This window comes from Elgaria multicarinata, chromosome 1, assembly GCF_023053635.1.
Source record: "Elgaria multicarinata webbii isolate HBS135686 ecotype San Diego chromosome 1, rElgMul1.1.pri, whole genome shotgun sequence".
Taxonomy (NCBI): domain Eukaryota; kingdom Metazoa; phylum Chordata; class Lepidosauria; order Squamata; family Anguidae; genus Elgaria; species Elgaria multicarinata.
The window spans coordinates 2,693,673-2,710,248 of record NC_086171.1 but is presented as its reverse complement, the minus strand read 5'-3'; the positions used below and the strand labels follow the sequence as shown (position 1 = coordinate 2,710,248).

Genomic DNA, 16,576 nt, shown 5'->3' with positions numbered 1-16,576 from the left:
TATGATTCTATGATTCTATGAAAGGCTGATTTAGCAAGCCCATCAAGGGACGGCACTTCTGTTTTAGATTCGTACTAAGCACCGTCCTTTTCCATTAGGATTTTGAGGGTGCCGGATAAACTTTGCTGCGAGAGGCTGTTAACGGATGTTTGCGATCTCCTTTTGGGTGCCAGGAATTTAGGGATGGTTCTGCTGCTATTTTTGTAGCCTGGCTTGTATCTGCTTTGATCAATGTTTCATGAGGACGCCTTTCACATCTCTCTGTTCTGCTGTTTGTTTACCACGTTGGGCATTCCAGGTGACACAAATAATTCCCCTGGCTTCCCTTTCTCTGCGCGCTCAGAATTTTACACTCCCTTAATACTCCCCCAGGGCAGCCGCCCCCTGGGCTCTAGATGTGTTGGACTACAACACCCATAACCCCCAACCAGCTATGCCTAGGCTGTGCCAGAAGCGGGAAGCCCTCATACCAAAGGGGTACATCTTCTCTCCAGCTCTCACACCATGTTCCTAGGCTTCTTCGGAGCAGAGAATGGCCATGCTGGGGATGATGGGAATTGAGGAAGCCACATACAAAAATGTTTTGGAATCTCTTTCGGTGCTTTCTGAAAATAATGATGTAACACTGAATGGCATTCAATGTGTGTGATGTATGTGTTTGTCGGTCTTTACAGACAAAGGAACTGTTTTTCTGAGGAAGCCAAAGCACATGGCGAAACAGGACAAAAACCCGGATGCCTGTAACCTTTGAACCTTTGCTTGGTGCAATTACCTTATCTGACTCGGCTTCTCATCCACGTTGTGGCCCTCCTTAGCTTACAAGAACTGAAAAGAGCTCACCTCTAGGAAGTGGTAGGCTTTACGGAAGCTTCTTCTGAGCTTGGAAAGAGAAGCGTGGATTCAGGCGAGAGGTGGGTGGGTGGGGGAAACGTGGGGTGGGGGCATGGAGGTGGAGGAGGTGGAAGACGCCTCGGGCTTCTGAAAAAGCTCTGCATGTTCCATGTTACTATGGAAACGAGAACTCAGCGGGCCCAAAACCTCTCAAGGGGGAGGCGAGGAAGGAAAGGCTTTCTTTGGCCCTGAACCTGAGCATAGGAGAGGGCGTCTGCCCCCTCCCCGTATCTTTAAGAGGGGGAACTTTAACTAGTGCTCCTTCTCTGTCCACTGCAACATTAAGATGGGGGTGGGGACCACTCTTTCTGCTGTGCATTTCACACCATCAAGACACGGAAGAATCTAGCAGGTAAAGTTTTTCCAGATGGAGTGAATGGAGAGTGGTGCGGGGGGAGGCTTGCCTCCTACATTTCAGTGTGGCAGACTGTCCTCTTCTGCAATCTCTTGTGGCTCCCAGTATCATCCAGAAGCAGTCAAAACAAAGCAAGAAGGAAAGAGGACCTTGGACAGCTCCCAGTGAGCCCTGCTTATAAGTCTCTCTTCTAAGGGCAATAGGAGGATGTTGTCTCAGCAGGGAGCTGAAGCTCACTGAAGTCTCATATAGACTGATGGTGTGGCCAGTTCTGCCCTCACCCCCACCCGGGAGGAGCTGACTGGATTGTTAGAGGGCCCTCACCTGATTTTGTAGCCTGAGATGTCTGTGAGGATGGGGAGATGCTCACCTGGAGCATGGACGGTTATCTTTTAGGTGCCAGGGCAATACCTTGTTCTTCTCCCAGGCCTTTGAATCACTGTTGTTTGATCTCTGCTGGACTGTTTTGTAATCTCCTTCTTGATTCCCATTTTTAATTCTATGTTATTTCATATGTTCTTTTATTTGGTTGTTGCAAACCACCCTGAGAATTGTGGTTGTTGTTTTTTTTAATGGAAAGGCGGTATTAAAAACAACAACAACGTCTTTGAAACGAAGAAACAAACTTGCACAGGAGCCAGGTGTGACACGGGAAGCTGCAGATCAACCAGGAGCCCACCCTTCCCATTGCCCTGCCTGTGATGGACACTCACCGACACCAAGTAGTTCCGGCCCCAGTTCCGGCAGCAGCCCCAGTCTTTCCGTAGGCCTTGCAAGACTTCCAGAGCTGCCACTTTAGCCTTGATCTGCTCCATATCCGATGGAGGAATGTTCTTCACGATCTGCCTGGCTCTCCACCTGCAGGGGAACCCAGGAGAAGCTGAGAGAGTCTGCCCGGCCAGCCAGATCCACGTAGCTCGTTACCTTGCATGTCTTTCACTGTACCACGGTGGATCCGAACACAGCATATGCCGCAGAACTCAGAATCTAAAGAATACTAGACTTCATTAAAAGCAACAAACCAAGTTTCTAGTCCTTAAGGAAGCACACGCAATCTTGAAAATGGGTGTATACCCTGGAAAACCTGACGAGCCCCCTGACTGGCTTCTGAACTTTCGCCAGGAGATACCCGTGAATGTTCAAGCCTTTTGCTGCAGGCTTAATTAGTAACTTTGGAATTTAGATGTGATCGTAAGGACTAGAAACTTGTGTGTGTGTGTGTGTGTGTGTTTAAAAAATGGAAACTAGAATGAATGGAATTCTCAGGAGGGATGAATTGTTCCCATTTTATAAAAATACAGCAGCCTTACCCTAGGCACTGGAGTGAACAGAGATCAGAATTAGGGATGCACAAGAATTTCATTTCTGTCCGCAAATCATGTCAACATGTCCTGTTCACAATTCTGAACACAAATGTGAGCAGGAGTGCTTATTTTCAAGAAATGTTTGCGAATTCCCAAATGTACAATCATGTTCAAAAAATGTGACGTTGGTGGTTTTTTTGAATGCACACTTTGAAATGTGCCTTTTTCACACTTTACTCAATTTGGGGCAGGGGGAGGAAGTGTGTGCTTCTGAAAAAGACACATAGAAATGTGCACTTTCCCCTTTTTAAACAACCCAAAACACAGATTGAAAACTGTTGTGTTTCTCAAAACCTCCTGCCTTCTTAAGAGACAATAACGAGGCTGCTGAGTAATCCACAAAGCTTTATTTAAGCAATAAACATCTCTTCTCACCTGAAGAGAGTCTAATCTATGCAAACTAAGCGAGACCATTGTTCTTTCAAGGAGAATGGAAAGTTCTTTCCCAAGACGCATTAACTTCAGAGAGGTTAGTTCTGAGGCAGCTTCCGATGGGATGCTAGCCGGGCTGACTTTCTCTCGCCTTCCTTTAGCTCCGCCCATTTTAGTCTGCGGCGTGCTCTATGGTTTGCTAACCTCTCCGTGCTCTCCCCTTTGGAAGAATTTTGGCTTCCCACTGACTGTGTATTGTTTGCCCTTGAGGAGATAAACTCTGGAGAGGGTTCACTCCCAGCTAGTGAAGAGCCTGTGAGAGCTTTCTGCCCCACTGATACAGGATGGCCTGTGCCTGGGGCCAACTCCTCTACTTCAGAGTCTGATTCTGATTGATCACCTGAAACACCTTCTTCCAACCCAGAGGGAGCAGGGCTAGACATGACAAAAACCAAAAACCAAAATGGAGTGAGCCAAAATGAGCGTTAAGTAATTTTGGGAGAATTAATCACTGCTTCTTTCATCCCTGATCAGAACCTCCACTGGACTACAGTGGCCCCGGTCTGTCCCCAGGCTTCAAGGGCCCTTCAAGCCAGCTGATCTTGCAAGCACCAGCCCCTACAAAGAGCTACTTTACTAACATCACCTGTTTATTGCTGCCGTATCTGATAACTGGGGTGCAAAAATGGCGGCCCGTGGGCCACATACGGCCTGCCAAGCCATTTATGGCGGCCCACCAAACCCTCCTGCATCTGCTGTTTGGCAGCACTGCCTGGGGTTTCCCACATTAGCACTAGAATCATAGAATCATAGAATAGCAGAGTTGGAAGGGGCCTACAAGGCCATCGAGTCCAACCCCCTGTTCAATGCAGGAATCCACCTTAAAGCATCCCTGACAGAGGGTTGTCCAGCTGCCTCTTGAAGGCCTCTAGTGTGGGAGAGCCCACAACCTCACCAGGCAACTGATTCCATTGTCGTACTGCTCTAACAGTCAGGAAGTTTTTCCTGATGTCCAGCTGGAATCTGGCTTCCTTTAACTTGAGCCCGTTATTCCGTGTCCTGCACTCTGGGAGGATGGAGAAGAGGTCCTGGCCCTCCTCTGTGTGACAACCTTTTAAGTCTTTGAAGAGTGCTCTCATGTCTCCCCTCAACCTTCTCTTCTCCAGGCTAAACATGCCCAGTTCTTTCAGTCACTCTTCATAGGGCTTTGTTTCCAGACCCCTGATCATCCTGGTTGCCCTCCTCTGAACACGCTCCAGCTTGTCTGCGTCCTTCTTGAATTGTGGAGCCCAGAACTGGACGCAATACTCTAGATTAGGCCTAACCAGGGCCGAATAGAGAGGAACCAGTACCTCGCGTGATTTGGAAGCTATACTTCTATTAATGCAGCCCAAAATAGCATTTGCCTTTCTTGCAGCCCTATCGCACTGTTGGCTCATATTCAGCTTGTGATCTACAACAATTCCAAGATCCTTCTCGTTTGTAGTGTTGCTGAGCCAAGTATCCCCCATCTTGTAACTGTGCACTTGGTTTCTATTCCCTAAATGTAGAACTTGGCATTTATCCCTATTAAATTTCATCCTGTTGTTTTCAGCCCAGCACTCCAGCCTATCAAGATCACTTTGAAGTTTGTTTCTGTCTTCCAGGGTATGAGCTATCCCACCCAATTTGGTGTCATCTGCAAATTTGATCAGCGTTCCCTGTACCTCCTCGTCCAAATCATTAATAAAAATGTTGAGGAGCACTTCAAGGGAGTCCCTTCGTTACCTCCAACCTCTGATGAGAGACCAGAGATGAGGAAGGAATCCCGGCGGTTTCCTAGCTAAAAGTGCTGGTGGCGGCAGGGGTGTGTGTGTGGGGGGTTATAGTTTTGCAGGGGGTCACAGCATGGGAGCTGCCAGTCCGTGCTGTAACGCAGCTGGCTGTCTTGGGCCTCTAAATGCCGCCTTTGCTCCACACCGCTGTTACCTGCGGAAGATGATCTTGCTGTTTTCTTGGAACTGCGCCAGCGCGGCCGGGGGCTCCGGCCACTCCACCCTCTTGCCGTAGTCGGCCATGTTGCGCACGCCCTGGAAGCGCTGCACCAGCTCCATCAGGTGGGACTTGACCTTGTGGCGCTTGTAGTGAGCCATGATGGTGTAGACGGCCCGCAGGTACCGGCAGCGCTTGCGGGCCAGGGCTCCTCTCCAGGCCTGGATGAGACGGAGGAGTCAAATGCGTGGCCAGTGCAGCCACATCACTCCAGACCACCCTTCGTCTGCCCCCCTGGTGCCAACGGATGAGGATCCTGCGTGCCTTTGGTGTGGGGCCAGGCCCCTAAGAGAGCATCACAAAGGAAACACAGAAGGCAACCTCCCCCAACCTGCTGCCCTCCGGATGCATTGGAATACAACTCCTATCATCCCCAGCCAGCATGACTAAGGGGCATACTCAGTTGTCCTATTTTGGTGAAGCAACCTCTCTTCCAAAATCCTAGCAGGGGACTGCTAGCCCCCATTTCCAGCAGCAAGGGCCCCGCCGTCCGTCTGCACAGGCGCGGGCAGACCACGTCCTCACGGACTCTCGGGTACCTTCTGCAGCAGCAAGACGATGATGGGGACCAACTGAGCGCGCTCCTGCTCCAGGGAGAAAAGGGTCCGGGGCGTGCGGATGAAGATCTTGGTGTGCCCGTAGGCGACGTCGTCTTGGAAGCCGTGCTGCTCCATCAGGGCCTGCGTGGCCTCGCGGTCCGTGGCCATGAGGTGGTTGGGCCACGTGTACTCGCAGGTCATCTTATACCTGGGCAGGGAGGAATTTGTCCATGACTGGCCCATCCAGAGACAGGTCTAGGCAGGGCCGGCCCAAGTTAACGGACGGTCCCGCCTAGACCATTAGGCTAGAGCTGTTCCAATGGAGAGGTCCACCCCAGAGGTCTTAGAATCATAGAATAGCAGAGTTGGAAGGGGCCTCCAAGGCCATCGAGTCCAACCCCCTGCTCAATGCAGGGATCCACCCTAAAGCATCCCTGACAGAGGGTTGTCCAGCTGCCTCTTGAAGGCCTCTAGGGTGGGAGAGCCCACAACCTCCCTAGGCAACGGATTCCATTGTCGTCCTGCTCTAACAGTCAGGAAGTTTTCCTGATGTCCAGCTGGAATCTGGCTTCATTAACTTGAGCCCGTTATTCCGTGTCCTGCACTCTGGGAGGATCGAGAAGAGATCCTGGCCCTCCTCTGTGTAACAACCTTTTAAGTATTTGAAGAGTACTATCATGTCTCCCCTCCATCTTCTCTTCTCCAGGCTAAACATGCCCAGTTCTCTCAGTCTCTCCTCATAGGGCTTTGTTTCCAGACCCCTGATCATCCTGGTTGCCCTCCTCTGAACACGCTCCAGCTTGTCTGCGTCCTTCTTGAATTGTGGAGCCCAGAACTGGACGCAATACTCTAGATGAGGCCTAACCAGGGCCGAATAGAGAGGAACCAGGACCTCACGTGATTTGGAAGCTATGCTTCTATTAATGCAGCCCAAAATAGCATTGACCTTTCTTGCAGCCATATCGCACTGCCATATCTACAACAATTCCCAGATCCTTCTCGTTTGTAGTATTGCTGAGCCAAGTATCCCCCATCTTGTAACTGTGCATTTGGTTTCTATTTCCTAAATGTAGAACTTGGCATTTATCCCTATTAAATTTCATCCTGTTGTTTCCAGCCCAGCACTCCAGCCTATCAAGATCACTTTGAAGTTTGTTTCTGTCTTCCAGGGTATTAGCTATCTATCCCACCCAATTTTGTGTCATCTGCAAATTTGATAAGCGTTCCCTGCGCCTCCTCTTTGGCCATGTTGCAGAATGCACAAGCGGTGGTGCAGCAGCAGACCCAGGGCTCACAGGGTTGAAGCACCAGGATTTTTTGACTGGGAGAAACAATTACATCCTCTGCCACCAGTGGAGGCTGGTGGGTCCAATGTCAGTGGGGCGGTGAATCCGCTCCAGGTTTCAATCAGCACCCTAAATGAGCTATACAAAGTAAGGAAGCATCTGGGATAGCTTCTGACTGGAACCCGGAGCGGATTCACTGCCTCACGGACATCGCAGCCACCTGCAGCCACTGACTTCAAGTCCACGCTTTTCGTGGAGCTTCATAGGTTATAATAACGTAGGAACATAAGAACATAAAAAGATCCCTGCTGGATCAGACCAAGGGTTCACACAGTTGCTAACCAGCTGTTGACCAGGTGCCTTCAAGCTGGAAAGAGTGCAACAGCACCCTCCCACCCATGTTCCCCAGCAACAGGTGTATATAGTCTCACTGCCTCTGATACTGGAGTATGACCTCAGTGAGAATATCTGGGTTTTGTTTGGTTTTGTTGCTGCCCAGGCAAATGCAAAATATCTCTCCCCCACCCCGCCTACGAGCATATTCTGAGTAGGATCAGCATAGCCCAGTGCATGATCTTCCCTGCTGGGAGGAGAAGACGGTCTTATTTTTATTCCTAATGCCAGGATCGTGTTCTGGTGCCCCTCATTTGCTAAATGGGACTAAATGGTCCTTGAGGCCCAGTATTGGGGAAAAGGTGGGATGATGATGATGATGATGATGATGATAATAATAATAATAATAATAATAATAATAATAATAATAATAAATGACAAAAATGTTGTTGAAAAGGAAAAGAGAGGAAAATATACACCACTGGCCATGGAAGTCAAAGTACTATGGCAACAGGAAAAGGTCACAATTATTCCGTTAGTCACAACAGTCACCGGCATCACATGAAAAAACTACACAGCAAACCTTCAGAAACTGGGCCTACCAAAACTATACAGCAAACCTTCAGAAACTGGGCCTACCAAAACTATACAGCAAACCTTCAGAAACTGGGCCTACCAAAACTATACAGCAAACCTTTAGAAACTGGGCCTACCAAAACTACACAGCAAACCTTCAGAAACTGGGTCTACCAAAACTATACAGCAAACCTTCAGAAACTGGGCCTACCAAAACTACACAGCAAACCTTCAGAAACTGGGCCTACCAAAACTATACAGCAAACCTTCAGAAACTGGGCCTACCAAAATGCATCCACACCAACACCCAGAAAGCAGTCATAATTAAAACATGCTCAATTGTCAGGAAATCCCTGAATCTGTAACAGACTGCACGACCTGGCAAAGGCCCGTCACGTCTGTCTAGAAAAACAGCCATGAGCGAGAAAGAGATAAAATAATAATAATATGCTACCCCCAGGCCCCTCCTCTTGGGGGCTCCTCTGGCTGACCCAATCCTGCGCACAGGTTCATAGTTAGCATGTCCGGTGGATCCGCAGGGGGCCAACATCTTCCTCTTTTTGCCTTCCCTAAACGGGCAGGCGATCTGGGCAGAGGCCACCCGGACCTGTATGCCCACCGGCTGTGCCGTGACGTCGGCACCCTGCTGAACGTGCCTTCCTCGCGGCTGTGTGGCGGCCCCAGCGGCATGCCTACCGGAGCAGGAAGCGATCATAGGGCTGCCTGTAGGCGAAGCCGGCCCGCCGGACCCTCACGTTCTCCAGCAGCCCCAGGTACGCCACCTGGTGACGGCAGCGCTCCACATCAAAGAGCAGGGGGGACTTTTGGTCATTGGGCTTGATGCAGCGGACGTAATACGGCTCCTGTGGGCGAAGGGAGGGAGGGAGGGAGAGAGAGAGGGGGGTCGTTAAAGAGGCAGGGGGTCTCGCCCTCCTACCTGCTCACAGCCACCGAGCTCTTCAACATGGCCCTGCCTGCCTAGCTGGTGACTTTGCTGTCATGTTTTCAACTGTTTATTATGAAGCGAAGGACAAACCCAATATGATGCGCAAAAACTACTGGTTTCCTGCCACAATGCTTTCCTCCTCCCTCCCAATCCCCTTTCCTTCTGCGTCATGACATTTAGATTGTAAGCCTGTGGGCAGGGACTGTCAAGAAATACTTTTGTAAGCCGCCGTGAGAGCCTTTTTTGGCTGAATGGCAGCATAAAAATGCTTAAATAAAATGCTTCTTCTCACTGGCCTTCCTTCTTCTCACATCAGTCCGTTGGTTTCTGTTCACCACTCTGCTGCTAAGATCATCTTCTTGGCTCGCCGCTCTGACCATGTTACTCCACTTCTGAAATCTCTTCATTGGCTTCCAATTCACCTCAGAATCCAATATAAACTTCTCCTGTTGACCTACAAAGCTTTTCACGGTCTAGCTCCTGCCTATCTTTCCTCTCTCATCTCACACTATTGCCCCGCTCGTGCTCTTCGCTCCTCTGATGCCATGTTTCTCGCCTGCCCAAGGGTCTCTACTTCCCTTGCTCGGCTCCGTCCATTTTCTTCTGCTGCCCCTTACGCCTGGAACGCTCTTCCAGAACATTTGAGAACTACAAGTTCAATCGCAGCTTTTAAAGCTCAGCTAAAAACTTTTCTTTTTCCTAAACCTTTTAAAACTTGACTTTGATCTGACTTTTATACTGTTAGTTTTACTCTACCCTGTGCCTGTTTGGTGCATTCTCTTCCCCTCCTTATTGTTTTATTATGATTTTATTAGAATGTAAGCCTATGTGGCAGGGTTTTGCTATTTTACTGTTTTACTCTGTACTGCACCATGTACATTGATGGTGCTAAATAAATAAATAAATAAATAAATAAATAATAAATAATAATAAAATAAAATAAAATAATTTTGATACTAGTTTTATACTATCGTGTTATGAATGCATTTGAGTGGGAAGTGCTTAGAGATTTAAGGGCACAGTCCTATGCATGTTTAGACAGGAAAAAGTCCCACAACTCACAGCATTCCTCAGCCGGCATTCCCCTTAAACTCGTCAGCTTGACAGTCTTTTAGCATTCAAGAAAGCTATCATAGAATCATAGAATAGCAGAGTTGGAAGGGGCCTACAAGGCCATCGAGTCCAACCCCCTGCTCAATGCAGGAATCCACCCTAAAGCATCCCTGACAGATGGTTGTCCAGCTGCCTCTTGAAGGCCTCTAGTGTGGTCATAGAATCATAGAATAGCAGAGTTGGAAGGGGCCTACAAGGCCATCGAGTCCAACCCCCTGCTCAATGCAGGGATCCACCCTAAAGCATCCCTGACAGAGGGTTGTCCAGCTGCCTCTTGAAGGCCTCTAGTGTGGGAGAGCCCACCACCTCCCTAGGTAACTGGTTCCATTGTCGTACTGCTCTAACAGTCAGGAAGTTTTTTCTGATGTCCTGATCTCTTCCGGCAGTCCTATCCAGTGGAATTTTAGGATGCTTTTAGGATGTTTTTAACAGTGTATACTATGTTTTTAATCAGTATTTTATGTTGTTCCCCGCCTCAATCCAATCAGAGAGGTAGGTAAGAAATAAATTATTATTATTATTATTAAATATTAAAGAAACGATGATGATGGTGACGATAGGGAAGGAGTTTATTAAAAATATTGCAACACCAGGGACCACCCAAGATATTTTGCCGCCTGAAGCAAAATACAAGATGCCCCATGATATCCCATGTATCGTGCCCAAAAGCCAACCAGTGTTGAATCTTAATACAACACTGGTGATGTAGCAGCGCCTTTTAGTGCACTTGGGGGTGGGGGTGGGGGGTGGCAGCAGGCTGGCTCAGTGGGTGCAGGAACGCCGCCCCCTGCCTCCCAGCATCTGCCGCCTGAGGCAGATGCTTCACTCTGCTTAATAGTAGGGCCCTGAGCAGCAATTGCCCCCTCCTCCTCCTCCTCCTCCTCCTCCTCCAAACCCTTGAAAATACTAAACAGAGAGACAGGAGACCCAGCTGAACGGGGTGAGCTAAGGCATGGTGGAGGGGGGGGTCCCCAAAATTCGGGCCAGGGTTTCTTCCTCAATCAGAGTCCCTCCTCTTGAGCAAGGCAGATCCTGGATCAGGCCCAGTATGAGCCCTGCTGCCCTGAGTTGCCCGGTGGAAGCAGAAGATAAAAATACCATTGATAATTACAATGCGTTTATTTATAGTGTACCAGTAGCACATGGGGCACCATCTGGGCTCCCCCGGCTCCCCCCGTGCTGCTCTGCTTGCGCAGGCATCTAATTTTAGGCATCGCGGCTTCTGGGAGCTGGTTCCGAGCGAGCGGCCCCAGACAGAGACAAACTCTCCTCCCCCTCCCCCCCCCCCACCGCCCCATATCTCAGCACTTGCCAACCGTTACGAAAGCACCATTCACCCGTCTCTGCTGGCGATCCACTGTTTGGAGACTCAGGGAAGATGGGAAAGTGTAAAGGGGGAATGTGAGGCCCCCTGGGCTGGGATGCAGAGGGGGGGGATGCCCAGCGCTTAACCCCAAAAGCCTCTATTTCAGCAGGGCAAAGGAATAGAATCATAGAATAGTAGAGTTGGAGGCCATCTCTACAAGGCCATCGAGTCCAACCCCCCTGCTCAATGCAGGAATCCACCTTAAAGCATCCCTGACAGATGGCTGTCCAGCTGCCTCTTGAAGGCCTCTAGTGTGGGAGAGCCCACAACCTCCCTAGGTAACTGGTTCCATTGTCGTACTGCTCTAACAGTCAGGAAGTTTTTCCTGATGTCCAGCTGGAATCTGGCTTCCTTTAACTTGAGCCTGTTATTCCGTGTCCTGCACTCTGGGATGATGGAGAAGAAATCCTGGCCCTCCTCTGTGTGACAACCTTTCAAGTATTTGAAGAGTGCTATCATGTCTCCCCTCAATCTTCTCTTCTCCAGGCTAAACATGCCCAGTTCTTTCAGTCTCTCCTCATAGGGCTTTGTTTTCAGACCCCTGATCATCCTGGTTGCCCTCCTCTGAACCCGCTCCAGCTTGTCTGCGTCCTTCTTGAAGTGTGGAGCCCAGAACTGGATGCAATTCTCTAGATGAGGCCTAACCAGGGCCGAATAGAGAGGAACCAGTACCTCACGTGATTTGGAAGCTAGACTTCTATTAATGCAGCCCAAAATAGCAGTTGCCTTTCTTGCAGCCATATTGCACTGTTCCATCTTTGAATGTCTAATCAAATAATTTTAGTCTGCATTAGAATCATAGAATTCACTTGTTTTTATTGGTTTTATTGTTCCCCAACCCCCGGCAGGGTTCCTAAGCTTTGAACAGTAGCTTTCCAGGATCTCTTCTCGATCCTCCCAGAGTGCAGGACACGGAATAATGGGCACAAGTTGCAGGAAGCCAGAATCCGGCTGGACATCACGAAAAACTTCCTGACTGTTAGAGCAGCACGACAATGGAACCAGTGACCTAGGGAGGTGGTGGGCTCTCCCACACTAGAGGCCTTCAAGAGGCAGCTGGACAACCCTCTGTCAGGGATGCTTTTGGGTGGATTCCTGCATTGAGCAGGGGGTTGGACTCGATGGCCTTGTAGGCTCCTTACAACTCTGCTATTCTATGACCCACCATCCCTTGGGGCAGGAGACCAAGAAAGGCATGACAGTTACCTTGGAGGCCAGGTTCTCCACCAAGGCCACGATGGAGATCTTGAAGAGCGTGGCGGCCGTCAGGGGCCGCTTGGTCACCTCCGTGATACTCTGTTTGCCTTCCGGCCACATCTCTTGTAAGACGGCGTCTGTGCTGGAGGAAAACCACAGCAGCAGAGTGAAAAGACGCAGCCACTGGGCACACACTGGCATTCCCTTATCCGCCCCTGTTCTCCTTCAGCCCCCAGTGTGCCCTGAAGGCCAGTCCCAAGGCGACCGGCGGTGCCATTTAGCCAACAACGTGGATCGCATCTCAGCCACCCTCACGCCAGGCAACGTGGGGAGCTTAACGGTGATGCCGCCGCTTCTTGGGATTTGGTGAAGATCAGCCTTCCTAAGGGTTAGCCTGCAATTCCCATCGTCCCCAGCCAGTATGGTCAATGGGGCTAAATGAGCAAGCGGTCTGCCAGGTCTAAAGGAAGCTCCCTCCAGACAGACCTCTTGTCCTTCCAGGCTGGGGCTCACAGAGCTGTTTCACCTACCTGTTGTACATCAGTCGCTTGAAGTCCTGGAAGAGGGTGTCCTTGTTCTTGTCCAGGAACCCCTCCACAGAATACCTGGAACACAGATTTGGGGAGGCTTTTCACCCCCTTGCCGCACGCTAGACCGTGGTACGCTCACAACACCCTGATGTCCCGAGAAGACCACGGCTGCCTGCTCAACATCCAGCCCCACCCACCAAAGGTGCTCTGTTGCCAACGCCGTCCACGAGCCCAATCCGCAGACAGCACTTGGACAAGGGCTCTCCGGTGGCTGCTCCAGAATTGTAACGAGAGATGTGAAGGCTCAATTGGGTCGAGAATGGACAGTGGGATTCCTGCAATGAGCAGGGGGTTGGACTCGATGGCCTTATAGGCCCCTATTCCATTATGTGAAGATGCTTTTTATATTGTATTTTGTATTGGGGGTTTTAGATTGTTGGACGTTTTATTATGTTCTTCATGGTTTCAATTTTTGTGAACCGCCCAGAGAGCTTCGGCTATTGGGCGGTATAAAAATGTAATAAATAAATAAATAAATAAAATAAAATAAAAAAGAAACTCAGAAACGTGGGAGGAAAACAAAGGGTAAAACCTGTTTTTTCCAGGGGCCTCTAGGGAAAAATGGGTTTTAGTTTGTTCTCAGATTTCCCCATTTCGTCCCCCTGATCTTTCCAGGCCTTCAAATCTCTAAATATAATTACCATCTATTTTGTTGCTTGAGGGATGTTGCCGTGGTTTACCTAGCCCACCATCTCAAATCACCTCCAGCTCTGTCTATATCAAAACTGCCTCGTTTCTCTCTGCCACCGGTGGTACCACTTTGGATCCATGCTAAGTTTGCAAATAGTACATAAGACGGCGAGAATCCATCCTGACGGGCCACCCAAGAGCGCAAGGGTGATCGTGAACGCTATCGAAGCTTCGCCCGCCCTGCGCCGCCACCAAAAGGCGCAAAGCCACCTCCAAGCGGGAGCGACACTCACGTCACGTCTCCGGCGTAGTGCTTGATCCGGAAATCCCGTCCAAACTCCATGGTCTTGTCGGCAGGGTTGAGCTGCGGGGACACAAGCAGATGCGTCACGGTGATGAGGCCGGGACTTCACGGGCCTGGATGCATCTTGGCTGACTGGAAGGGCTGGGTGCACCGACACCACGGCCTATGCCATGGCTGCAGAAGCCCATTCAGCCCAAGGGACTCACTCCAGTGGTGGGCGGGGCCAGAAGCAAAAGGGGGCGGGGCCAGAACACTAGCCTATTTTTCCCTACAGCTCTTAACGCCAGTAACTAAGACTTGGGGCCAGGTTATTTGAAGGAACGCCTCCTCCCATATGTACCTGCCCTGAACTTAAGATCATCCACAGGGGTCCTTCTCCGCGAGCCCCTGCCAAAGGAAGCGAGGCAGGTGGCTACCAGGAGCAGAGCCTTCTCCGCTGTGGCACCCCGACTGTGGAATGAGTTCCCTCAGGAGGTTCGCCTGACATCTACACTGATTTTATCTTGGTTGTGCTTTGATATTGTATTTTATATCATGTTTTTATACTGTTTGTTTTATACTTTGAATGGTTTTAATTTTTGTGAACCACCCAGAGAGCTTCAGCTATTGGGCAGTATAAAAATGCAATAAATAAATAAATGAAGAGAGTCATTTCTACTTTTTAGAAGGGGGTAAAAACTGTGCAAAAGCCGAGAATCCGCCAGTGAAAAGGGGCAGATTTGGATTTGACCTCTGGTGTGAAGTTCTGCTCCCCGATATACAATGGGACAGGGGGACCGGTGGTGGGGAACGGGTGTTTGCAGTCCTTAAGTGCTGTTTTCAATCTGTTGTTGTGTGCCTCATCAGACGGGGGGAAATCTCGTTTCCCTACCGTCGCTTTTCTGTCCCTCATTCGGGACAAGCAGCTTCCTCTTTCTTCACGCGGGGAAGAAAGAGGAAGCATCAACGACCCCGTGGCCCATTCAGTCGGCGTTTTTATCCCACCGCTTCTCCTGCACACAGCAGGAAATGGCGGCAAGTTTCGCTTCAATAAAAAACAACGGATTTTCCGGGTCTTATTTTGTTGTGGAAAATAGAGCAGAAGGAGTGGGAGACGCGCGGGAGGCGGACGGCATTATGAAAAGGACCTGAGAACACCCGTAAGTGGCCAGTAACAAGCGTGCTCCAAAGCACTCATCGGATGACGCTCTGTATTTTCAATCTTTGCGTTGCTGCTAGGTTTTATTTTGGTTTGCACTGTTAGACTGTAGTGTTAAGGTTTTACATTTTAGGTTGTATTTTAGGTTTTAATTGTTGTGAACTGCCCAGAGAGCCTGCCTAGGGGTGGCAAAGAAATGTAATCAATCAATCAATCAATCAATCAATCATTATCATCATCATCATCATCATCATCGTGTTTTTAGATTGTGGGTTGTTTTATTATGTTCTTCATGGTTTTAATTTTTGTGAACTGCCCTGACAGCTTTGGCTATTGGGCGGTATAAAAATGTAATAATTTATTTTTTAATTTATTTTATTACATTTATATACCGCCCCACAGCCGAAGCTCTCTGGGCGGTTCACAAAAGCTAAAAACATTAAACATTAAAAGTATGCAAAATTTAAAAACCATCAGAGACATAAAAACAACAGTATAAAAGCAGCAGCATCCATTTAAAACAACAGTTCTGGGGTCCACTGAAAAACAAACTTAGCGTTCAATGCCGTTCAATGCCTGGGAGAAGAGGAAAGTCTTGACCTGGCACCTGAAAGATAACAACGTTGGCGCCAGGCGAGCCTCGTCGTGGAGATCATTCCACAGTCGGGGGGCCACCACCGAAAAGGCCCTCTCCCTCATTGCCACACTCCGAGCTTCCCTCGGAGTCGGCACTCGGAGGAGGACCTTAGATGTTGAGCGCAGTGTACAGGTAAGTTCATGTCGGGAGAGTCGTTCCGTCAGGTATTGGGGTCCCAATCAATCAATCAATAATAGCAATAACAACAACAAATTAATGATATTTTTTGGGTGGGACTTACAAAATAATTATTACTGTCATCCAAATCACTAGCTCCTTCTGCTTCTCCCCCTCCCAGAATGCTTAGCAAAGGAGAGAGGGGCGGTCCTCTGTGCGTTGAACTGCCTGGAGTCTGAAGAAGGCTGGTGTGGGGTCGGTGCTGCCCCAAAAGAGGGTCCCCGGTATCCCTCTTACCTTCCTGCTGGCAAAGTGGGGGTGCTTGCCGAGCCGGGTGTTCATAGACTCCAGGAAGAGGGAGTCTGTGACTTTCCCCACCGTCAGGCAGGCCTCGTCCAGGATGGCGACGATGCCCTTGTGCGGCTCTTCCACCAGGTCCACGATGATTTGATTGTCGAAATATTCGATCTGCCGAGGACAAGGTGGAGGCTTGAGCAGGTGGGGCAGCTGGGCAAGAAATCCACAGGGCGCCTTTCGGGGCATCCACCCGGGCAGGCGGCAAACGTGGAAAGGGCATGTTTGTGGCCAAGGAGGAGACCCAGATGGCTTCTGGCCTCAAACCCAGACGTGCCTCGGCGCTGGCCCAGAGCGGTGCTGTGGAGAGGGGTGGGAGCAGCACTTTCTGTGCAGCAGCACTCTAGTGTGCCTCTAGTGTGGGAGAGCCCACAACCTCCCTAGGTAACTGGTTCCATTGTCGTACTGCTCTATCAGTCAGGAAGTTTTTCCTGATG

General features: G+C 49.7%; 2 protein-coding genes across 2 annotated transcripts in view; one reads left to right on the top strand and one right to left on the bottom strand.

Moving 5' to 3' along the window:
- The window catches only part of CCM2 (CCM2 scaffold protein), a 247,433-nt gene that overhangs the window by 133,833 nt on the left and 97,024 nt on the right, over window positions 1–16,576 (top strand). The gene's annotated exons all lie outside the window — the stretch shown is intronic.
- The window catches only part of LOC134395914 (unconventional myosin-Ig-like), an 85,426-nt gene that overhangs the window by 41,237 nt on the left and 27,613 nt on the right, over window positions 1–16,576 (bottom strand). Inside the window, exons 11-18 of the mRNA XM_063122161.1 lie at window positions 16,083–16,253; window positions 13,883–13,953; window positions 12,900–12,974; window positions 12,379–12,511; window positions 8,444–8,610; window positions 5,553–5,760; window positions 4,951–5,174; window positions 1,960–2,104 (exon numbers count right to left, since the gene is read on the bottom strand). Of these exons, the coding sequence (XP_062978231.1) occupies window positions 1,960–2,104; window positions 4,951–5,174; window positions 5,553–5,760; window positions 8,444–8,610; window positions 12,379–12,511; window positions 12,900–12,974; window positions 13,883–13,953; window positions 16,083–16,253 (1,194 nt within the window). The remainder of the gene's footprint in view (window positions 1–1,959; window positions 2,105–4,950; window positions 5,175–5,552; window positions 5,761–8,443; window positions 8,611–12,378; window positions 12,512–12,899; window positions 12,975–13,882; window positions 13,954–16,082; window positions 16,254–16,576) is intronic.